Below are 24,913 nucleotides of genomic sequence, written 5' to 3'. Positions count from 1 at the left end.
AGCCTCCCCAACATTCTGCTTTTGTTTTCCCACGTATACCATGTTGCCAGTGCAGGGCCAGTCAATGTTTTGCCTTTGTCTGGGAAAACCACTCTGGATTTGGTCTTTGGGAAGTGTTTTTGTTGGTTCAGTAGTGAATACCCTTTTGTGGGTAAAACACTCTCTTTTGTATACTCTTTTATTAATATTGTTGTGGTTATTGCAATTTTTCAGTAAATTGTGATTCCAATTTATAATCTCTCCTATTGTTTACTCCACTACCAGAAGGGGGCAGGGGAAAGGGGGCCGCTCAAGTAGGTTTAATATTCCTGCTGGGTTTTAAATCAGCACAGAGCTATAAGGGGATGAAGGAGATTGTTGGGACTTGTGAAAAGACTGGTGACCTCATCAAACAAAAAAAATCTCATAAAAAGCCTCATAAAATAGCTCTCGTTGAGTGAGGAATATTTGAGTTCACCTCCAAAGACTCCAAGAGATGCCCTGCTGGGAATTCCATTGCTAGAATTGCTTAGCAAAACCATGCAAATGTGTTGGTACTTATAATTTTACAGGATAAATATGAAGACACACAAGCATGATTTATTGATAGAGCATAAGCTATATATAGTGCCCTTAACTGTATTATTAAAACTGAAGGTAAATAATTAATGGAATGAAGGAAAGATACATACAGCTCTGGCAGTTTTGATGGGAAGCATTCCTGTCTTGCGGTAATTAAAATTGAATATATTCTGAGTATATTTGTATGTCTTTCTGGCAAAAAAGATTATTTCCTCATTTCACCTGCATGCTAAGAGACACTGTGTGTGGCCACAGAAGCTGTGCAGCCAGTGTGAGAGGAGTCAGGGAAGGAAAATGCTTCTGGCTGTCAGGCTTGAATGCCACCCCACACTCAGGGTAGGATTACTGTCCGTGGCGTTGACCAGTTCTGTCTGGTTGACTCTCAGAGTAGTTTCAGGCAAGGTGTAACTCAAAGAACACGTGTTAGTTGTGCCAGGTTCAATGCTGCCATGCCCATGAGAAGCATTTCAGAAAGGTACAGGCTGGATTCAGCAGCAAGCAAGAGACAAAGTTAATGTTTTATGATTAGAATCAGAGGACTACTCAAGCAAAGCAAAATTCAGCTAGCAGTTGGTTATGGTCTCCATAAACATTTTTCCTGGCTTTGAGAGGAAAAGATGGGCTCAAAGCAGGCTCTTTCGTGACTCAGGCCATCTTGTTTAGTGAACTGACTCAGTTAAAGACAGGGAGGGTCAAATATCCTGTAACACCTTTAGGGTATCCTTTTCCACTGGATGGAGAGTCATTTATTTACACCATTTCCATGCTAACAACGTTAGTGAGGTGAAAGTGACCTTACAACCAGTTGTTAAATTCCCTGGAATCAGAAGCATAAGCAGTTGTCAGACAGTCTAAGCAGTCCCAGTGCTTCACCCAAACACATTCCAACACAACCACTGCCACGGCCTCCCTGCCTTACTGTCCAGGTGGGAGAACTGAACTGTGTTCATGGGGTCCATGGGAAACTGTTGGGGTCTCCTCCCCCTGCCATGTAGCCCTGGAAGAGGGGCCCTGAGGGGAGACACGGGGTTTCCCTGCCCCTGCTCAGCCTCGTTCCCCATTGGTTGGTTTGTGTTCCCCTGTGTGGGCAAGGACCCTCGGGTCCCGTGACTGTGGCAGTTCCTTGGCAGAGCCTGGCCATGCGGCTGGGGAAATAAACATCTCTGAAACATCTACCAAGAATCTGTCCATATATATTTCCTTTCCACGGGACTCCTGGTTTGGTGCATTGTGTTACAGAATCCCCGCTGTAACAGGAAACCATTCCCAACTTCAGGCCCAGGAAAGCCTTGAAGCGGGAGAGAGAAGTCTTCTACTCGCACCACTGCATCTGCCTCACGCTTTTGTAAAACCAGTGGCCCTCTGATGCTTGGTATGAAGATGAACAGAAATCTAGAGATTTCAGTGCTTTCAGTGGTCATAATGGATAAAATTTGTTTCTGGCTGTAATTTTTCAGTAGTATTGCAGCTTTCCAAAGGTATGAAAAAAAACCCAATAAAAAAGTGCTTCACTTTTTACAGCATTAGGGCACTTGCGGTGAGTCCTTCCCAGTCCACCTGGTCCAGTCCAAGCCATAGTGAGAATATGTGCCTGTTCTCATGCTCAGAGAATTCTTTTCCTAGGTCTATCATCTTTATCCATCTCACCAGTGTCTACCGGTAGCTGAAGAGGGGATGTCAGAGGATGGAGCCAGGCTCTTCTTGATGCTGCCAAGCAACAGGACAAAAAGGAAAGGGCAGAAACTAATGCACAGGAAGTTCCATCTGCACATGAAGGAGAACTTCTTTGTTGTGCCTGTGACCAAGCACTGGAACAGGTTGTCCAGAGTGTCGTGGAATCTCCCTCACTGGAGATACTCAAAAACCTAGATGCAATCCTGTGCCATGTGCTCTGGAATGACCCTGCCTGAGGAGGGAGGTTGGACCAGATGACCCGCTGTGGCCCCTTCCAACCTCTTTCTATAAAAACGCTGAGAGTTGACCAAGCACTAAAATCAGTAACCAACATTAAAATTAAAGCCCCTGCAAGTTCCAACAGCTCTCTCATAGTTTCTAATAAAACTTGGCACGTATTACAAATGAGCAATCAGATATGAATAATAAATTACAGCCATGTTCATAGAGCTTTATGTATCTGCTCTCCCAAAACACCTCCGGTCTCGGGCATGGCAACGCTCTCCGATGATGACAAGGCACGGCTCCTGCGTTTACATGAACGCATTTCTGTGTGTGCAGACAGTCGCTGTGGGATGCTGATGCCCCGTGTTTGAACGGGGGCAGCTGCCTTGGGCCGCACAAGCCCAGGGCGAACTCGCGGCGGGACTTGGGGGCGGGAGCCCGGGGGCGCCCGGCGGGGACGAGGGCGGGGGCCGGGCCGGGCGGAAGTGACGGCGGCCGGGCGGAAGCGCGGCCGGGGCAGGGCGGAAGCGCCGGCGGCAGCGGCGGTGCCGCGCAGGTGAGTGGCGGCCTGGGCTGTGGCGGCAGCGGGGCCTCTCCGGCCCGCGGGAACCCCGGGGCGGCGGCGGGGCGGCCCCGGCCCGGGCCTGGCCTGGCCTCTCGGTGTAGCCGGCAGGGGCCCAGCACTTCGCCTTTACCCTGGTGTAAAGAGGAGCACGGCTACAGGCGCCGCGCGGTCCCCGGTCCCGTGGCCGTGCCCCCCGTGCACGGAGATGCTGCGGGATATGTGCCGCTGTGTTCCTCCCTCTCTCCCTCATTCCCCCCGTCAGAGAGGCTTCGCCAGGCCGTGTCGCCGTTGCCTGTTTAAGACTTGATTCAGAGTCGTTTGTGAAAGTCCATGAGGGCTGTGAACGCGGTGGGAATGCATCAGTTCTTCAGTGTGTTAATAACAGGTTGTTGCTTTTCATTTTATTTTGTGCTGTTTTGGTTCCTGTTTATTGCAGAGACTCTCGAGACAAGCTGGGGACAGCAGCGTTTCTCTTGGCAAGGTGCTGCGTGCATGCACACGGTGTGTGCCCGACACGCAGAGTCACAGTCACTGAGTCTTATGTGACTAGCATGAGATGTGGAGCCTCTTGGGGAGAATTTCTTGCAGCTGTTGACTCATGTGGCTGGGGTTTTGCTTCTGGGAGGAGTGTCTTTCCAGTGTCTGCCTTCTCTGTGGCAACTAAAAGTCCCAAGAAGACTGTTGGCCATTACAGCATTGTGTGCAGAAAGCATTTTTGTGACAGAGCAGAGATTGCACATCACCATTTTGCAAAGGAGCCAGTAATCCTGAGTGAGGCTTTCATTGCCTGCTGATCTCAAGTGGGGAAATTGTACTTTTCCCCTGGCTGCTGGGCTGCCCAGGAGGGACTGAGATTTGACTCTCTGCTTCTCCTTTTAAATTCTTACCACAACCAACAAGGTCTGAAGAAAGAGGTTAATTTGAGGCACTAATTGTGACAGCAGGACCTTGTATTCCTCTTTCACCCAAATCTGATAATTTTATCAAAATAATGCGAAGTTGTAGACTTGTGAATGGGCAAAAAGACCTTCCCCAGGGCTCAAAAATGACAGTAGCAGTCAGAGATTATTTTTTTGCTTCAACAGATACATCTTTTCTCTTTTGACTATTTCTAGTTCATACATGTTACTGTGATGTAAAAGTCTCCCTTTGCATGCTGGGCTCTGCTGCGGTAGAAGAAAAATGCACTGTAAATGCAGATGAGCCAGAAGAAATTAAAAAGCCTACCAGTATTGGATTTTATCAAGTAAGTTGATACTGTGTCCGCATAGCAATCACTATGTGACTGCTTGTAGTCCTTGGACAGCCTTTCTGACCCCTTACCTGGGTTCCTAGGACAGTATCTCAGTGTGGTGCTTATGCTGGCTGGCTGGCAGTCCCTCTGGGCAAACAGGTTGTGTATGGTGAGCTTTTAATAGGCAGATGCAAGGCTGGAAGTAAGCAGGCTGCAGGATGCTGGGGTTAGTGCTGATCCTCAGGAGTTTGTAGTTGTCCTGCATGTTTTCTCTGAGCTCTGGTGGGTAGGAATGACTCCTGCTGACAGCCAAGGGAGTGTTGCTAATGTGCTTTGTTGGCTTCCATGGGACATGGAAAAAGGTCCCCTTAGAAAGCAAGGTGTTTTCCCTACATTCATTCTGTGTGCAGGTCCCATGTGTGTTGAAGCAAAGGCTTTGAGGAAAGGCTTCCTGGAGGAGCACCCAACCTCGTGAAGAATGGCTGCTTAGTTGTGTTCTTGTGCTGCCAGTTTCCCAGAGAAACAAAGGCAGTTTCAAGACCCGCTGTATTCCTTGATTAAGTGTTTTGATAGGGAGAGACTTGGAGAAGTTTGCGTAGAGGTCTGTGTGGAGGAGGCTTCTTGCAGAAAGCTTAGCAGCAGCCTTTGCTTCCAACTGTGTGTTTTGTGCCTGTTAACTCTGGCATCCTCCTCTTTTGGGCTTTGAAGCCTGTGATGACAGGACATGGAACACTTGGCTTGGGATGTGTGTTCCACTCGTTATGGATCTCAAAGAGGGACCAAGCAAGTGAAGTCTGGCTGTGGGAGCCCCGTTGTGGCAGCAAGCTCCATAAATAAACAGCAAGTAGGTGTGTGCTTTTGCTAGGAGTACAATGTAATGTATTTGCAAACAGTTTACTTGCTGCCTGTGAGAAAAGGATTGCTGGTCCCAGGCTCTGGGAATCAGAGGTGGGGAGTAAGAGCCACAAATATTTTCCTGCCTGGTAGATGGGAGGTGGAATAGTTGCCTTCCTGGTGAGTTGTCATGTGCAGAGAGGTAAAAGTCTGTATAAATCTCACCCTTGTTTTTCAACCCCAGACTGGTCTGGGCAGTGAATGAAGATGCTTGGAAATAGCCCAGCTTCTGCCAGTAAGAGGGCAGTGAAAGAGAACTGAAGCAGGAGGTCCACATCAGGAAGAAAGACATTTTTCACTTGAGAGATCTGAGTGAGAAGGAGAGCAAACAGAGTCAGTGAGTGCATTGTCCAAATCTATGTGGACTGGTCTTGCATCCTGCCAGGGATGTTAATGCTGGGATCTGGAGAAGGTGGTATGCTGGAGGGGGAGGTTTATGTGATACTGTGGCTCAGAGATCCTTGATTGGCTTTGATAATTGAGCAAGTCAAATCTGTTGTCTTGGATAAGGTGTTATTCTGACTTTGCAAATCCAAGGCCATGTTGTTGGCATTCTGGCAGTGATGCACTTTTTGTCTGGCTGTTTGCTGGCTGGATGCCATTCTGCTCCTAGTTGGCTGACAGACCTTGTGTAGGCTTGTCTAGTAGTCTGTTGTTCAGTGATGAAGAACAAGTTTTGTTCGTGTGGGACTCCAGTTCAAGTGGATGTGTCTTTGGGCGATCCTGAAGTTTGGGATCTGTAGTATGTACAGAAACATAAGAGCGGGACAAGAATGAGTGATTTTCCCATGCTGTCCCCATTCTATCTCCAGGAAATCCTGTTCTGTTACCAGTTTTCTATGTGTTTGGGTTCTATATGAAAAGCACGTGTGGCTGGGCTGCAAGAGCAGGAAGGCAGGATGTTGTCAAGACCAAAGCCTGGGGAGTCTGAGGCAGACCTGCTGCACTTTCAAAACCAGTTCCTGGCAGCCAGAGCTTCACCTGCAGTGAAGATTGTGAAGAAAGCAGACAAGAGGAAAGGGAAGGAAGGGAGCACAGATGCTGAGAGACCCCCACTACAGGACAGCAAAGATGTAGTCATGTTGGATGGTAAATTTGTTTGTTTCTTTGAACTACTAAGATTCTTTGCACCTTTCGCTGTTCCTCACTGCTTGCCTTTCACCTCCCTTTCAATCCAATGCTACTTTTCCCTTGCATTTGTGCCCTTCTTGCAGTATTATTTATTCCTTAGCCTTGGAATATTAGCTTGTCCAATCTTACTAGCATCCAATAGAACCACCTTTGTTGCCTTAGTCCATATTTATAAGCTATGGTACCTTGCCAGCAGGAGGTGTTTTCTGTAATTTGTACTGTTTGGACACTGCTTATTTTGCCGTCTATCCAGACCTTGTCCTCAGTGTCTTTGAGATTTACCTCTCCTAGCAGCTCCAGTTTTCAGCCAGCAGATCTGGCTTGCTTTTGTTTTCTCCATCAGTAGTAGCTATAACACTTCTGTCATATGCTTGATCTCAGAAGCACAAGGTGTTTTTTAAAAGCAATAATGTAAATCTTGCAGTACTTTGTTCCAGGTAGAGGAAATATGATCTGTTCATAGTAGGTGGAAACAAGTTTGTTCGTGATCATACAAATCCCTCACTTTTAACAGTTTGCAGTGGAAATGTGCTTTTCTACTCCTCAACACAACCTGCAAGGATGATATTTGTTTCTGTACAGCCTTGCTTCTTCCCTTAATACTTGCAGTCAGACCTCAGTATCCTTTCCTGCTTATGGAGCTCTTTGGAAGGGCCTTGTGCCAATACATAAATAATAAAATCTTCAAGCATGTTTCTCTCCACTACACACTTCAAGTTAGAGACAGGGGACTTTTATTTGTCTTATTGCTTCCTCATCTTTGTTTCTCATCAGAGGAATAAGAGGTGCTGTTAGGAAGCTTTGGTCTGTTACCTGTTGCACAGTGGTTATACAGCAGTAACTTGACTGCTTTGTTTTTCTTCTTGTTGCTTCCCCTCCTCAGGTTTTCCTGATACTCTCCCACCTCTAACTCCAGCTCCTCCAAAAAAGTCCAAGATCAAAAGCGCTAATGTCCACTTCGAGGATGAAGATCCAGAGGACAGATTGGAGAGTCACGATCGACACATTACAGCAGTCTTCAGCAAAATTATTGTATGCCTGTTTTTTGTGTGATGATCTAGTGTTTGTTTTTTTGAATGCTGTGAACTAAGCAGGGGTGAAGGGCTCTGTTGCTGCTTTTTATTTCTACAGTGTAATGAAGCAGCACCATAGACCAGTGTCCTGGAGCACCTTGAAAGAAAAAAGCTCTTTGGGTGTATTTTTGCTCTCAGTTAAATATAGATTCAGATCTGCTCTCCAGCCCCAGCTGTCTACTGGTCACACTGCTTGCGTGCAGGCATGTGCTATAGTGTGGATTTGGGTGAATTTCGGGACTCTAATGGGGATGTTCTCATTGCTTTGCACTGGCCTAGGTTTTCCTTTATCTGATTCTTTGAGTGATGTGTAGAGTTTGGCAGCCCAGTCTTTTGGAAAACAGCCTCACTTTGTCTCTAAAAAAGCACAAGGTATTCTGAGCCTGCTGACGATGTGAGCTGCAGAGCTGAGAGATTTTGAGTCTGCTCTCAGCTAAATTATACAAACATGTCTGGCTGTTGCAATGGTTTTACAGGGTTTGAATTTTTTTCTTCAGGAACGAGACACAAGTGCAGTAGCAGTGACCATGCCAGTGCCCACAGGAGACCCATTTCCAAGGACATTTCACCGCTCTGAGATAAAAAGTGAGGTAAGATTAGGAGCAGATGTTTTATGCTACCTTCATTAACAATTAAACTTTCTCCCAGTAAAGCCTAATGCTTAATGGGGCTTGGTAGGGCTCAAAATAACCAACTTGGTATGCTGGAGATTATGAACTAACTTAATGTATTTCTGCATTGCCACCTGCGTGTAGGAGAGAATTCTTCTACCAAGCTGCCATCAAGTAGTTACTCCATACCCTGCAGTTAAATAACATTGGAATCTTCTTGGTTTAGCCTCCTTCAGCTAACTTCACTAAAGTGAATCAAATCTGCAGTGCTGTAATAGTTGCTCCTGTTCTGCTTGTTTTTCCCTGAGGAGCAATCTCTGTTAATTTGTCCACCAGGTTCTTACTGAAGTTGCACCTGATTTCTCCTGGCTTGACATTTGAGTATGGTCAAATTATGAACTAACTTAATGTATTTATGAACTGGAGATTATGAACTAACTTAATGTATTTCTGCATTGCCACCTGCGTGTAGGAGAGAATTCTTCTACCAAGCTGCCATCAAGTAGTTACTCCATACCCTGCAGTTAAATAACATTGGAATCTTCTTGGTTTAGCCTCCTTCAGCTAACTTCACTAAAGTGAATCAAATCTGCAGTGCTGTAATAGTTGCTCCTGTTCTGCTTGTTTTTCCCTGAGGAGCAATCTCTGTTAATTTGTCCACCAGGTTCTTACTGAAGTTGCACCTGATTTCTCCTGGCTTGACATTTGAGTATGGTCAAATTATGAACTAACTTAATGTATTTATGAACTGGAGATTATGAACTAACTTAATGTATTTCTGCATTGCCACCTGCGTGTAGGAGAGAATTCTTCTACCAAGCTGCCATCAAGTAGTTACTCCATACCCTGCAGTTAAATAACACTGGAATCTTCTTGGTTTAGCCTCCTTCAGCTAACTTCACTAAAGTGAATCAAATCTGCAGTGCTGTAATAGTTGCTCCTGTTCTGCTTGTTTTTCCCTGAGGAGCAATCTCTGTTAATTTGTCCACCAGGTTCTTACTGAAGTTGCACCTGATTTCTCCTGGCTTGACATTTGAGTATGGTCGCTCAGGTTGTCTTTTGCAGCTTTTTTGATTTTGACATAATTTTTTTCTGAGGCTGTAAAACTGGAAGCTGTGGTTACTATTATCAGTTGCTGCTGTAGCAGCAAGGACTGCTAGCTGAGTGGGAGTCAGATGCTGGGAACTGATATGTGATTGACAGCTGTGGTTGCTTTGAGGAGGTAGCTTATTTTGAAGGACAGCTTTTTTGAAAGTTTTAAACTACCAGTTTTGTTTATCTGATGCGGAAGTGCACAAAGCAGCTACCAAATGTTCAGACTGCCTTTTAAGTTGCTTCTCTGGACTGGGGACATGCAAGCGATTTTTAGCTTAGTCTCCTTTGGATTTCTTGTGCATCCCCTGTGCGAGGCTGTTCAGAGCCATGCCCTTCCATCACCTAGGCAGGCAACACAGTAATTTAGCCAGGATTATTTTAGCACCACTTGCCCACTTCTTACTGTGTAAATCTCTTCACCCTGCTGCTCACTAATCATCTTATAAGAAGTCTGTTCCAAGCATGTGGTGAGCACAGTGAAGTACAGCCCCATTTATACTCAGAAATCCAAGGTTTTCAGCTATGCAGAGCTTCCACACAGCAGGAAAGCTGGAATTGTTGTGTTTGGTGACATTTTGGGTGTATTTGCCTTGCTTGAATTCACTTACAATTAATCATCTTCCTTCTCTAGGTGCCAAAAACATCCATGTTTTTGTCTCTCTGTCGTAGCAGTAAAGTGTGTGTTAAAAAAGAGTCACACGTGCACAGAAAAGGTCAGCAGCCTCCCTGTATCATGTCCCAAAGTCTGGTCTGAGGTTGTCTTTAGGATCAGATCAATACATTTGTTAGTGGCAGGTGTGCAGAGAGACTCTGGAGAGGAAGGTGGACACATGGCTTCCCTGTTTGTAGGTGCAGCTGGGAGCTGGAAGAAAAAGCATCTTTGCACAAAAGATGGCAGCGAAAAGAACTGCTGAAAAGGCAGCGTCGGCTCCCTCTGCTGCCGAGTGCGTGCAAGTAAGATCAGCTGCTCCGGATGCCTTGGATCCTGAGAGATCCGTGGGAGAGCCACCTCTCCCCAGCAGCAGGAGAGGTAAGTGGAGAAGGTTCTGCTTATCCTGCCGACCGTATTTACATAGCCTTAGTAACCATAACATCAGTGCTCCATATTTTTAAATTAGGGTAGCATTGTTGTCCTCAGTTTAGGAATCTCAAGGTCAGTTGGAATGTCTGTGTTGTGGCAATGATTTGAAATGGTCTGAGATGCAACTAAAAATTCTAAAGAGAAAATTCCAAGATGCATTCTGAAAATTGGGTTAGCTTTCTCACTCATTTCCTTTTTGCTTCACACAGGGAAATAGATTTATTTTTCAAGGTTCTTGTCCTCCTTTTCCCTTCTGTTTGTTATATGTAAAGTTTTTCTTGTTTCATCACTGATTTCCACAATTTTAGGAAGAGGGTGGTTCTGTGTTGAAAGCGTTTGAGACCACTGTGATGTGGGTTCTCACTCCTACTTAAATGTTTGAAAGCTCGGTTTTCTGTCACCAGATCTGCTGCCATGAGACTGTGGCTTTGCTCCATAAGGAGTGCTGTGAGGCAGTGCTGATGAGTCAGTGCTACCTCCAGCAGTTACTTGTCTGACAGCAACGTGACAAGGCAAGATGAAGCCAGTTCCACTGTTACCAGCATCTCCAGGCTTTTTATTTTTAATTTGTGTTGTCTTGGGCAGTCCAGTTTTCTTAGGACCACCCTGTATCTGGGTTTTACCCTGACACAATATTTTCACATTGAAATAGAGGCCAGATGTCATTTGAAGATTATCACCATTTGTCTTAAGTTTGTGTCAGCCCTGCTCTCTGTCAGAGAATTGGTAAGAGAGCTGCCAGCTGTGCTGTGCTGTGCATGCACAAATCCACCATCCAGGTCACTATACTGTGCTTAATTTATGTCCTATTACGTTGGGCATGTGTAATTCTGTCTGACAAAGCTGAAAGGGAAATAGAGAAGCCTTATAGCTGTGATCCTCTTCAACATGAATGCTTCTGAAATGTAATAGCACGACAGAGAGATTACAAAATGGCTTGGCCTCTTCAGCCAGACTGTTGTGGCAGGATCACTAGAAGCAAGAGAAGAGGGGGAGCTTAATTTCTTGTTGTAACAACATGTTTGTCCCAGGTAACCCTTAGTTTAGTTGCTGGTGGTGGGAAGCTTACTGAAGCTTTTGCCAGGTCACTCTGTCTTATCTCTTTCTGCTCAATATGCAAAACAACTGCTGTGGAAATGACATCAAATCTTCCTGGTGTTATGTTGAGAGTCATTGCTGCTGTTTGAACAGGGATTTGATGCTTTCAGGGCTGGCTGTTTTAGGGGCATAGGGATGTTCCAAGTCAATATATGGAGCATATGAATAAAACATAAGCACTAAAGCCAGAAATCCTTGTCTAGTGGGTTACAGGAGAGCTGGACGGTGTCACACTGACCAAGGGAGCATGTTAGCTGGCATTATGGTTAAATGATATGGACATTTAAAATGGGTTTAGATCAGATGGTAAAGGGGACTCAGTTTTGTTCAGGGTAGGAAAAATGCCCCTTGCTGTAACTTCTAATGCCTTTAACCCTTAAAGGTGAGTACAGGACATTGTTAGAGGTAAACATGCCTGTGTTGAGAATTGATCCTGTATCACTCTGGAAGCTGATTTACCTAATAATTTTAATTTTCTGTCTACTCAGCAGATATTTACTAGGTCATGGTTGAGCTGACATAGAGATGTGGGTTCAGGCATTCTTGGGCAGAGAAAGAATCTAATATTCACTAGCTTGGAAGAATGCTCTGATGCATCAGTTGTGAATTATGCTCCAGTTTACATTTTCTTGCTGTTGCTTTGCATTAAAGAAACATAATTCCTTTCCCCTGCCATCCCTCCTCAAGCTCCCTAAGAAACAAGCTGAAAGTTATGTCAACATATTTGTTGTGACATGGGATTAAAGCACAAATGTTTTAGTTTTGTTTGAAGCTGAACTAAACTTCTTTACTCCTATTCTAACTTTGCTACCAAGGGAAAAAAAATAAAAGGAGAAATTATTCAAGCCTGTGAATGACAGAATTGAGATTTATTTGTGATGCTGTAGACATAAATTACTAACTGCTTTTTCTGCTGCTTCTTATAGATAAAGATGGTGACTTTTTGACCTCTCAGCGTCCTTGTCTCATAACGGGAGAGGGTCTTGGAAGCCAAAAGAGTGAGCAGGAAGCTCAAGCTATTCACAAAGAGAACTTGGAGAAGCTGCAGTCCATGTCTGAGGAAGAGATCCTGCAAGAGCAGGCAAAGCTTCTGGCTCAGCTGGGTATGTGCTTCCCAGGGTCAGCTCTAGAGATGAGGCAATTTATTGGATGTGTAGGTGTCCTGAAGTCTTAGCAAATTCATGGGGCAACGATGGGAGCTTGGAATTCCTGCTTGGAATATCCATGTGTGGATAATCTTACTTCCATGTCATGTCAGTAGCTTGTGAGTAAGACCTAACTATGAAGGAATTGAAGACTGTTTATTTCTCAGTGAGGGTTGGTTTGGCTTAAGTCTTTCTCATCACCCCTCTGTGCTGTGGGTTAAGATGATCCGTGCACTTAATGCCTTGCACTCCAAATACATGGTTGCACATAAATGTTTAAGGTCCTAAAATGTGATTCTCTGAAGCTGATAAGAAAGCGGTGTCATAGCAGTGCTGAGGTGAGAGAGAACCCTTGGTCTTCCCCTCCAAAATACCTAAAACTCAGGCCAGAACTATCAGTACCCAGTTAAGGAGAACATATGGGCATGTGGGAGATTTCAATTTAAACCTATACTTGGTAGAGCAGAAAACCTTGCAATTAGCCTTGACTTTTTGAAGAAGTGTTTTAATTATCAGGCTGTTGGGTGCAGGCATATTCTGGCAGGAGTCTGGTCTCTGGTTTGGAGCCCTGTCCACAGTGGTGCTCTGGGAATGCCTGTCACTGGCAGCTGATGACAAAGTAGAGGAGAACACTAAATGTGGTATGTTTGATAAGACTTTGTCTGATCTGGGGTACTGCAACACTTGTTGGTGTTGGTTTGATGAATTTGTATGCTCAGGAAGAGCAGATGTACAGATGTAGGTGGCAGACAAGGATTTTTTTAAGTTCTCATGATTTCAGGTTCTCTAGCATCAAATTTAGCTGTGAGAGGCATTTTAGATGCATAAGTCTCTTGTGGGTTCAGCTTTAAAGATCGTATTAATGATCTTGACTTCATTGCAAGCAGCATGGGTATAATTGGAAAGGTGGCAAAGAACTACACAAAATAATTGCAGCCTGATTGTTTAGGTACATCCTTCATTCAGAGACCCGAGTATTTTATTTGGCTTCACGGCTTATAACAATGGCATGTGTACGAAAAATGCCCTGTTTATGCACTTGCTTCTTGTGACTGATTTGTGATCTTTGCTCCTTGTCCCCACCACTTCGTCCTTTGGGATATTAGTGAAGTGAATACTTAAGGAATTTAAAAAGGAGGGGGTGCATTTTAAGTATTTTTGAACAATATTTTCTGAAGCAATGTATTTTTATATGCCTTATAGATTAAAATTGTAGGTATTTTAGTGTTTTGAGGCCTTAAAGAAACTGGGAGTAATTTTGGAATTCCCAGAATATCTGTGACTAGAGAATTATACATGATGAAGCAACTCTTAAACTAAATTGCTGACTTACAGATGGATTTAGGAACTGGACAGGCATAGAGCTGTGAATTAAGGAGACTTTTTCTCCATATTCAGGAGTGTGAATGATTTGTGGGTGTTAAATGCTGTCCGGTCCCTGAATTAACTGCTTAGTTATGAAGCAGATGATACTCCATGGTGTGAAGTATGAGAATGGGTACACAGTTCTGTGCTGGGCAGCGTCTTATTGTTGGTACTGTTCTGGTCTTGTTCATGGAGACTCTGGGCAAAAGTAGACTTAGTTTCTGACATACCATGCACAGATGGACATCAGTGACTTTTTTGTCACTGTGTGAAATGATGAAATAATGAATACAGTCTTTCCTTGCTGTATACAGTGAAGTGTGAGAAAGTGAGAGCTCTGCTTGCATTCAGAAAAAACAGGAATACTTTAATGAGACTGGGCTAAATGCCTGTCCTTCACCAAGGACAGTTTAAACTGCATCATTGAGGAGAGCATGCAGCAATCATAAGTGTGGGATAGATGTTTCAGAGACATGGAAGTCATTTTTGAGATGACTTATCTCAGGTACAGAGCATTTCTCAACTACTTGTCCTTTGTCCTCAAAGAATAAATAACCACTGTAGGTGTTATGTTCTTCTACTTTATGTATCTCTGACACGGCTTACTGGAGTATTTCTGTACCTTGTTGAGGCACAATGCACAATCTCTTACTGTTCACCTCTGGCATAAGCATCCCAACACCATATTCTAGATGAAGAGTATTCAGAGACAGCGCACTCCATCCAAAATGATGTGGGATATCTGTAACAAATCTGAAAGTAAAATGATGATCTTAGAGCCATATGAATATAATCTATCCTTCAAAATACATCTTCCTCCCAAATGTTTCTCTTCAAAGCATGAAGAGAATGGCTATGTCTTTTTTCTGGGTGTTGTCAGACCATAATTGGAATGGGGAGTCAGTTCAGAACAAACAAAGGTCACCTTGTAACATAATATCTGAACTATGACTTGCGGTTCTACTGCAGTTCAGTAAAGACCAGGTAGTTCTTTTTGTGGTGTCTGTCCTGTGTGTTCTCCTAGTGTTCAGATTGATGCCACTGAGTGGTCCACAGGTAGGGACACAGACCAGAATTCTCTCCACAGTTAATAGTCTTGTTTGGATGTGCCATTTGAGTGGCAGTGAGGGGAAAAGAAGCAATTATCTTTATTTGTAAACTGGGAAGACAGAATTTTTGTGGTTGCTTTACCCTGAAAGACATTTGTCAGTTCTTTCTCTGGTGTCTCCTCACCAGTCAGTTGCACCCAGCTGATGTGCCTAAGAGGTCATAAAGCAGTGAAGTGCCTCAGTTTGAAGAGAAGTGACAGTTGGTAGGAGAAAGAGACATGTGGAGAAGACTGAAACATAAATAGCAGGAGCTATAGGCATATGAAGTATTTTGAGACTTTCTGTCACATATCTGTCTGTCTCTTTGTCAATACTTGCAGATCCCAGTTTGGTTGCTTTCTTGAAATCACAGCGTGGTAACAATGAAGACCAGAAAAAGGAATTAAAAATGGAACTGAACAGACCGGAGGAATTTATGGAATCTCTGCCTGTGGCTCAGCATGGTGTAAGATCATCTCTTTCCATGCAGGAGTCAGGTCTGGAACCTGTAAGGAAGGAAGAAAATATGAAGGTAGAAATTACAGGTAAGAAACAAAGTGCATATTGTTAATTTTCTGAACAGAAATATTTGTATGGTGTTTACATCAATCCACATTGATGGTTGTGCTACTTTGTAGTCATCCAAATCTGAATTTTATCATGATAATTAAAAAATATGTATTTTGAGATCACAAAAGAACATCTCTAGATGGGCTCCACAGATTAGAATGGTGATACACTATGTAAAGGAAGTGAGCTGTTCATTGGGAGGTCTTGCTTTTCGAAATTTGTTCTGAGGCCTCTGAAGGGAAAATGTGTGTTAAACTAGGCATCATTGCTCTTCTGTTCAGTCCTGTGAACAGGAAAACAGAAGAGTGGAGTAATGAGATTCAACTGGTGCTTGGATAATTTGTTCTAACTGGTACTGGCTGGGGACAAGAGAGTGTTGGGTTGGTATTTGTTCACAGGATAGCACAGAGATGACAAGCATTCTCATGTTAGGGAAATTGCTCATATAGAGCATCTATGTCTTAGCATGACACTGCTCCTGAAGGCCCTGCTCTGTGTCTTGTGTCTCAGAAGCCACACAGTGATTTTCACAGGGTAGAGTTATTTTCTTTGTGCTTTGGATGGAGGGGGAAGTATGAAGATGTAGAATGTCCCGCTTCTTGTGGAGTGCTATGGAGCGGTTGCCTCTTCTGACAGAACCCTTTAATGCTCATTATATCTCTATGAGGAGAAAGCTGCTTATCTCCAGCAACTAGAGTAACCAACCCCATACATTCTCATGGCAGAGAAAGGAAGAGTTTTCCCTTTAGGCTTCTGCTCTTATTGTTGCTTTCCTCACTGCGTTTTTTCTTTAGCAATTTCTTTTTCTCTGTTGTGATTTTTAAGCTCTTAATGTCATTTTCCTCACGCTTTTGTTCCTAACATACTTCTCCCCCAATTTCATGTCAATTTTTGCCTTCCTCCATCTCTCAATCCTCTTTTAATGCATTGTTTGTATTCCAGTATAACCTGCAGACTGATTAAAGAAGTCTCTGAATCATTTTGGGATTTCAGCTTGATGTTTGCAAGAGATTACAAGCATTTACCATTTTTTTGCTGAGAGGGATGAGTCTGTCAGTGTATGTATGTGTGTGTACACGTGCAGGAGAAGTAAAGCTCAGCCTCTTTTTGAGGAAGACACTTCACTGAACAGTCCTTTTGCAGTTTCTCCCCTAGTTTTACTTTTCCACAGATCCATCTTAGTCAAAAGGACTATTTTCAGTTCTTTTTAGTCCCAGAAAAGTGAGTGCACAAGTAGCACCAGGTCAAGTGACATCTCTTCCTCTCCTGGGAGCAATAGAAACATGTTGTTCAGCCTGTAATGGTAATAATAGCAATGCTCTTGAGAATAGCTCTGTGTTTAGAACGTTGTGTGCTGACATCTTTTGCCTCCTATAGAAGACAGCACAGGAAAAAAGAGGAGTTCTCCCAGGATATTTGAAACAACAAAGAAAGGGTGAGCTGAAACACAGTTAAAAAAACAAGGGAAGCTTTTCTAGTACTTTAGTTTATGCCTGCAGCCCATCCTGGCCAACAGGAGATGTAAAAATGAATTTAACATTAGTGCTTACTGTTGGGATTTCAGCATCTGTTTATACTCAGAGGTAAACTAATCATGAATAGCCCAGCAGAAATGGTCACGCCAAATTTCCAGTGATGACACAAAGCAATAGGATTGCTCAAAAGTCAGACCTCCCTCTCTAATGAGATAAAAGGCTACTGTTTATTAGAAAAAAGATGGTGAAGCCTTTATCCAGCAACTTGTAACCTTATCAAATGGAAAAGTAAATTCTGTCACTGAGAGAAAAGGGGAAGCAAAGCAAAAAGTGAAGAGGTTGGGTGGTAGCCTTTAATGTAGCCCAAGTCTGAAAAAGTTCAGTGCAAATGTTGCATTCACACTGCCAGCTTGTGCTTCTCTAAAGGGTTTTCTCAGTAACAGACTGCTGATGCCTTGAAATACATATCCATCTTTTCTTGTTGACAAGATCATAGTACTAAAGGCTGGTAGTAACATGCACAATCTTATTCATAGAGTGATTAGCTCAACCCTATCGATTTAGTGATTAATAGAGAAAACATTTTGTTAGATTACAAATGTCGATATATTTTGTTTTTCTGCTGATTTTATTTCCTCTCGTGTTGCATCTACCACCCACAAACATTCCACTTTCATACATTTCAGATGCTTTTTCCTTCTCTTCAATTAAAATGCATGCTGAGCCTTTGGCTGAAATTCTGCAGAACAGCTTTCTGGCTGAGCAAGATAACTCTGTGCTTGGTTCCTTGCCTGATTCAATTCCACATTGATCATAAGGGTGAAGCTTCATTCTGGAGAGGATGAGTGCCCTCCTTGAAAGTTTATCTCCTGATTGGAGGAAAGTAAAAGGTTAGGTTTCAGGCCAGTTATCAGCAGGAAAAGATCTGATGAAAGAAGAGCATCTCAGTGGGACTCGTTGTTCCTTGCCAGAGAAGACCAGAGTACCAGGATTAATAGCTGCAATGCAGATGAGCTCTGGGCTGCTCCAGCAGGAGTGATGCTAATGCTTTTTATGCTGCAAGACTGCCTGTTACTGTCCTTACATGTGCTTTTTTTTGAGATAGCAAAGACTTCTTAGCTCATCTCTTCTCATTCTGGTTTGGGGTAGTATCCTAGTAGCAAAGCCTTACCTTTCCTGGTTATATCTCTTCAGTCTCTTCACTTGTGAGATTCTTCAATGTGCTGATTTGTCTCCTTCCTAGGGCAACTCTTGTGATGTCAGGCACAAATGTCTTGGTTCTCAAATTCTTGTAGTCGAAGCTCTTTATAAAGTTAAATTAGTAATTTCTTCCTGTAGTACTTGCACCTTTGAAATTCTTGTTGAGCTGTCCAGTTTTCCCACTGAGCTGTCTCTGGAAGGCTGTGCAAATTTTCAGCTGTTTTGATCTTCTCTTCCCAAGCTGATTTTCTCAAGCCTTTAGGGAGGGAAACTAAAGAGCAGCATCACAAATGCAACCAAAGCACAAATACTGTGTTGCCTTCAGTGTATCTAGGCTGAAATCATACTGGCTTCCGATAATTTGCTGGGACTCTGCATTAATACTTTTCAATCATTTCATGACCCCCCTAAAACTCTCTTCCTTGGGTGATACTAGTTTGCTTTTTCAAAAGTAGGGCTGATATTATTTTTTCTGCACTAGTTCTGATAATTTTGCCTTATTTGTGTCCTGACTTCTGTTCAACTTCTCCTAAATTAGCCTTGTCTGTGAATTTCATTACAGTGCTGTTTACTTCCTCTTCTTGCTCTCATGAAAGATGAAAATAGCTTTAAACCTTTGATGTTCATGCATCAGACAACAGTCAGTTTGAAAATGGTTTTCTTTTATTTTACATAATCTTGTATTTGAGTCTTTAAGCCAAGTAGCTTGGCAAAGAAGAAGTAGTATTTCCTTCATCACTGCCTTGGAAGGTAAGACTGACATTTCTTTCTCCCCACAAAAAGATGATGATCTGCCTGTGAAGCCCAGGAAGGAGTGGATTCACATGGACAATGTAGAGTTTGAGAAGCTGGAATGGATGAAAGATTTGCCCTCACCTCGGCAGAAGAAAACTAAAAAGGTTGGAAAGCAGAAACTGATACTTTGCATGTTAGTGTCTGGATTATGCTTCTCAGCAGTAACACTTTTGAAGGCTTCAAAAATGAGTCCTCTGGCTACTCAGTCTGTAGGATTTCATCAGGTTGAAAGATTCCCCATTTTCTTCCACAGGATGGGATGATACATGATCAGTTCAGTCTGTAGCACTCAAGAGAGCTAGGAGGTGAGAGTCTAGCCATTGTAATCTGGGATGAAACAGGTAAAACTGAGAAAAAAGGAAAGATAGGAGTGCTTTTTTTTTTTTTAAGAATTTGAGTCCTGAGGAGTTTTTGAACTGCCATCTTCCAGCAGGTGATGTAAAAAGTGTTATTTTAAGAGATGAATGGAGTGGACAGCAATAGAAATAATAGTTTTCTCCCTCCACCATTTTGCTGTAGGGAATGCAAGCTCGATTCAGTTTAAAAGGAGAATTGATTCCTGCAGATGCTGATTTGCCAACACATCTAGGCTTGCACCACCATGGAGAAGAGGCAGAGGTAGGTGGGTGTAGTATAATAGAAAAGGTACACACATTTCTGTTTTCTGTGTTTGATTGGTAGATTCCTTTTGTGTCAAGCTTTTTAGTGACAAAAAAAACCCTTTGAAAAGTGCATTTTTCTTGAGAAACAAACTCCTGAAGACAAGTTGTGTCTGCATGCATTAACTGCATTACTTCCAGAAAACTGTTGCTGTTTTTTCTCTTTAATGCTCTTAAAGTTCTGTGGTGTTGGAAAAAGGTGCACGTACTTCCTTTCCTTAAGAAGTTCAATTTTCTCCTGTGACATCTAAGATTAGAATCTCTTCTGCAATTGCCACAAAGCGGCAAACAACCTTGGCTTGCGCTTTGTCTTCTGTTAAGCAGTATGTTGCAGTTAATCTTATTTTAAGGGGCCTGTTTTTACCTGTAGCTGATGGGTGTTTTTGGTTTCTTTGTTTTGTTTCCCCCTACCGTTTAGAGGGCTGGTTATTCTCTGCAAGAGCTCTTTCATTTGTCTCGCAGCCAAGTTACACAACAGAGGACACTGGCTCTACAGGTCTTAGGTCGTATTGTTCAAAGGGTAAGTCACTTTATGGAATTCTTCCCCATAATTCAAGTTTCTGGTGAGTCAGGGTCCAGATTCTCTGGTACTAGTTGTTTGGTTTTTGCTGTTGAGTGAAGATGAGCAAAGTCACCAACAGGGCATTCTGTTTCACTGAGGATCCGCACTGCTAGATAAGCTAAATGTTGGGATATAACAGAGATGCAGGTTTCTCTGGATGGTTCCAGAGTGTTGTTCTTCCAACAAGTTGTTTCAAGTGCTGTTCAGCAGCAGTGGTGTGGTTTCAGTTCTCTTGTTAATTTGGATGCAAGTTGGGTTTTTTTTAATGTTACTTTTGTGACAAACCTATTCTTGGCATTGACCCTTCTACTCCTGTTGTCTGAGCCAGCTTCATGATGTGCATTTTCTGTAGGAGGTGAGAAAGAACCAAGCCTACTCACAGAGCAATGTGCCAAGAGCAGAAAGCAAAATGAATACTTCTGTGCACATTTCCACCTAACTTTTGGGGGAAGTGCTAACATTCCCCCTAATGGCACTGGCGGCAGAGAAGAAGAAACATGGCGGTTTTGAGAAGGGTGATGGGGCAGAACAGGATGAAGTCAAAAGATGGGTTTAGACTTTAGTAAGAAGGGTTTCTTGCATTAAGGAACTGTATCTGCGTGCCTCTGTAGAATGAATGGAGGATAAAATAGAGGAAGAATAACCTCCACAGAGTTTAGCAGCTTTACAGTCGAAGTGGTAGGAGGCAAAGATGCAGAATGTTGAGATGTGACAGCCCAGAGATGTTATCCAGCTGAGATGAGACAGCCTTAACCCTGGCTCTGTTTGGCACACTTTCCAGGCCAGGGCTGGAGAGTTTGCTTCCTCACTGAAGGGTAGCGTTCTGCGTCTGCTGCTTGATGCTGGCTTTCTCTTCTTGCTGCGCTTCTCCCTGGATGATGCAGTGGATAATGTCATGGCAGCATCTGTTGGTGCTCTCCGGGCTCTGCTGGTGTCACTTGATGATGAGGTAAAATAATCATTAATAGCTTGGGTTTGATTTCATGCTGAGCTGTTTACAGGAATCAGAACGAGAAGACATGGTAAGTAGCTTGAACAAAGGTTTACTGGATGTGTTAGCTTAATGGTGAATAGAATGCCATTGCTGTGCTTTGAGACAGATCATGGAGTGTTTATCCCAGTTTGAGAGATTCAGGTATCTTTTTTCCCTCCTGTTTGAATTAGCTCTGCCCTATGATTAAATTCAGTGCATGCTGCTAAGTTGCTTCTTCTTTTGATATCTTTGCAATCTGGATCAGGCCACTATTAATGTGTGTGCTGAGTTTTTTTTTTTAATATGGCCTTTTATGTTGTTTCTTATTTAATAGTTTTTCTGCTTCTTAGCAGATTAAATATTCTCCACGCTTTCCCTTATCCCTCATAGTAATGCTCTTTTCTTTTTCTCTCATTGTCCCATTTTCTGCTGTTCCCATGTGCTTTTGTAACACTGATACATACGTAATTTTGCCTTTTCATGTGTTTATTTTCTCATTGATGCTTTTCACCTGTTAGAAGATTGAGACTTCTTTTAGATGTTCAAGGCTGCTAGACAGCCTGGAGCAGCCAGATTAAGATGTACTCCTGGTTGGACAGAAGCTGTTGTAGTCTGTTATAGGCAAAGCATGCTGTGGACTGTGTTGCAAGTTCCTTCCTTGAGAGCTGCTTTTGTGTTTGATTGCAAAGGGGCTGGTGATAGAAGAGATGGGGTAGAAGCCCCCTGTGATTTCTACCAGGCCTGTAGAGCTATCCCTAGTGGGAGGCAAGAGAAATGAAGCAGTAGGTAGCTTTCTCCACATTTTGCTGCTCTTCTATCTATGAGCCTAATGAAGTTCTGCTACATGAGGCCTGCCCACCCATTGTAGGTAATTAGTACTATGAATCAGCTTCTTAATGTACTTTTCTCTCTTCTGGTGTTACTCTGGTTTGTAAGTGTCGGCAATGATCTGATTTTTCAGGTCAAAGCTTATGGCGTGATGTCCTGTGTCAGCAGGGCTTGCTGACTCTTGCTGCCAGAAGCAGCACTCTAAATACTGTGTCAGTATGTTTTCTAACTCATAGAGTCCTTCCTAGAGTCTTGTTTTGCTGAATTTCAGAAGGTCTCTGAGAAAGCAACAGGGTTGGAAGCCTGGCCTTCTGCTCCAGGATTTGTAAGACAAATAGGATTTATCTGCACTATAAGCACAGAAGATCGGCACACATAAAAATGATGCTGTCTGAAAGTTTTGTTCATCCATCAATGGCTATGGGAAGGAAGCAACTTTCTTTTTGTTTCCTTTGAAGATCCATCTACTTCATCTTAGTTCTTTTCCTTCTCTTGGTGTAAGGAAGACTATAGTCCTAAACTGTATTCCAGATAGACTCATGGCTTCACCGCCTCAAGTTAGGCCTCTTCTGACCATGCCATTCACCCACCATCTTTAGTTAATATTGTGATGGCATTTTTTTGAGGTTTTTTTAGTGTCTAATAGTAGCTTGTGCTTCCTTGGTACTTGGCAATTGAAGTCTACCACTACTTTTCTGACTAATGTGGTATTTGTTTCTGATTGTGGGTGCAGGAAATGGAAAATTATAGCAGTTATTAAGCAGTGCAAGCATTTGATTTGGCTGTCTTTCATATTCTAAAGCATTTTGGGGGAAGTAGGTCTGTTATGGGAGCAATCCCCTCTGAAGAATTGAAACTATTATCGTAGCTGGGCTATTACCGTAGAACTTGAGAGTACCTGACACTGTCATTAGCTGTGAACAAAGAAAGAGGGCTTTGTATTTGCTTAAGGTGAGGGATGTTCAAACAAAAGTGAAGCAAACATGAACAAATACACCAAGCAGTCTTTATTTTATCATATGAATTTTTGCGTGATCTTTCTGTGTTACTTGTGACCTAAGTTCCACACAAGTTCAGAAATGGGAATAGAGCCAATAAATACCAAATTTCAGTTTAATGCCTAGAGCCTTGGTGGTTGGTTGGTTTATTTATTTATTTATTTATTTACTTATTTATAATCTTAATTTTTTTTCCAGCTAAACTAAATTTCTGTTATCTGTGTAGTGAATTTAATTCACATTGCGGTAATTCTTTATAATGGTGTTCCAAGTCTGTGTGTGTCAGGCTAAAATCATTTCTCTGAAAAAGCATTGAATTCTACTTGTACATGTTTAGAATACCTTTTATTGTGTTCACATTTTTTTGGGACTATATGGGAATCAATAAAGTATTCCATATTCAAAAGCATCCCCGAAAATATTTTGTCCTTGTCTTTTTTGTTATTCTTTGTGAGAATTTTATTTTATATGCTTCAACATTCCCTATAGAAATATCTTGATTGGACTTTCTCATGGTACCAAGGGATGGCTGCATTCCCCTTTGTCCCTAACAATGAGGAGGAAGAAGAGGAGGAAGAGGAAGAGTTCAATGGAACAGAGAAATCTCAAGATAAAAAATTAAATGATGAAAACAAGCCAGACCCAGATGTGGCCCGATATGATGTTGTAAAGGTAAGCACAGAGTTAGTTTCTTTTTATGAAGGTAGGCTCAGCACAGTGCAGTGTGTGCTGTTGAAACACCTACCCTCCTGTGCACGCTGGACAAGAACATTCTGAACAAGAATTAGAACTCTTGCCTTGCTCCTGGTTGTTATGTTTCTGCTATGTATTACCAGGAGGATAATTTTATTGGTCTCGAAAAATTGTCTCTCAAGTTGAGACTTGACTTGTGTGATTTCAGTGTCATTAATATCTCTTAATTTCCTCTAGGGAGTTCAGCAACAAATGCACTGATAAGACTTGCTGAAAGACTGCATAGAGACATGACTTTCAGGCTCATTTACTTGGGTTAAAAATGAAAACGTTCCAGCCGTTATTAAAATGTCTGTATGCACTTTTTAAAAGTTAAACAAGAATATTACAGCTAGATAGTTCAGAACTAGCAGATTTGTACAGTGATACTCTTTTTTTATTTGACATAAGGTGGCTACTTACCATTTCCCTAAATGTCATATTTGCATTTCTCAGATTAAGAGTTTTACAGCATTCAGAAGGAATTCCTCCCACATTTTAAGCCTAATCCCATATTTTTGATATGAGCTCTAAAAATAGCAAACTTTGTTATCTCAAACTCAGCCTTGGTGGAGCGAATGCACCCTGCTGCAATCATTAAAATCTGTGATCACATCACTTATTCCTTGTGCTTGAGCTTGTGTTTGAGGGGCATGTAGTCTAAAAGCATCACTGGGTGAATGAATTCCTGTACTTGGGCATTTGGTCTTGTTTAGAGGCTTCATGATTTCAGATGTGTTCTGCTAGGTGTGGGGCACCTAGCACCTACAGCACTCTGTAACAAAAGAGTCGTAGATAGATGGGACATCAGTTAGTGATTCTGTAAACAGTTGCATGGTTCAGCATAATTCGGCTTGTTCCAAGTGGCCTGAGCTCAGAAGGTATTTGAGATAAAATTCCCCTGTTCCCATTACTGTGAAGTTCCATTTCACACCTGCTTATTGCCTGTTACTACCCAATTGTTCCACACACTTGGAAAAGGAGTATTTAAACTAGCTGCTGAACATGATCAGGCCTAGAGTTACAACTTGCTTGGCTGCAAATTTTTAAACGTATCAGTAATACGAACTCGGGTATTATGGATTTGCCTTTTCCCAGAACCAGGAATGCATCACACTGTTACATAAACTGATGATTTTTTCCTGGCACCGCCACTGATCATAAAAAAAAAATCACGTCATCCCTATGCATCTCTTTTCTTATTGCAAAATAGGAATTCCTGTCTGTTCTCTGTTTCTGTCAACTTCCTCTGACATGACAGGTACTATCAGACAGAGTGCT

The 24,913-nt window shown here is 42.6% G+C and overlaps 1 protein-coding gene across 4 annotated transcripts in view; it reads left to right on the top strand.

Annotated features, from left to right (window-relative positions):
* The first annotated feature begins 2,976 nt into the window (after positions 1-2,976).
* Positions 2,977-24,913, top strand: part of RPAP1 (RNA polymerase II associated protein 1) — a 39,778-nt gene continuing 17,841 nt past the window's right edge. The window contains exons 1-12 of one of the 4 annotated variants that reach the window (XM_069017381.1): positions 2,977-3,016; positions 5,966-6,242; positions 7,168-7,316; positions 7,855-7,947; positions 9,913-10,093; positions 12,169-12,345; positions 15,182-15,385; positions 18,869-18,984; positions 19,400-19,498; positions 19,958-20,059; positions 20,883-21,050; positions 23,390-23,572. In XM_069017381.1, the coding sequence (XP_068873482.1) occupies positions 6,053-6,242; positions 7,168-7,316; positions 7,855-7,947; positions 9,913-10,093; positions 12,169-12,345; positions 15,182-15,385; positions 18,869-18,984; positions 19,400-19,498; positions 19,958-20,059; positions 20,883-21,050; positions 23,390-23,572 (1,662 nt within the window). In that variant the 5' untranslated portion in view covers positions 2,977-3,016; positions 5,966-6,052. Of the gene's footprint in view, positions 3,017-4,252; positions 4,272-5,204; positions 6,243-7,167; positions 7,317-7,854; positions 7,948-9,912; positions 10,094-12,168; positions 12,346-15,181; positions 15,386-18,868; positions 18,985-19,399; positions 19,499-19,957; positions 20,060-20,882; positions 21,051-23,389; positions 23,573-24,913 lie in introns of those variants that run through there. The other 3 variants (XM_069017383.1, XM_069017382.1, XM_069017385.1) reach the window with 3 other exon arrangements.

The sequence above is a fragment of the Aphelocoma coerulescens genome, chromosome 5 (assembly GCF_041296385.1).
Source record: "Aphelocoma coerulescens isolate FSJ_1873_10779 chromosome 5, UR_Acoe_1.0, whole genome shotgun sequence".
Taxonomy (NCBI): Eukaryota; Metazoa; Chordata; class Aves; order Passeriformes; family Corvidae; genus Aphelocoma; species Aphelocoma coerulescens.
Note: the sequence above shows the minus strand (reverse complement) of the source record. Positions and strands in the feature narration are given on the sequence as shown.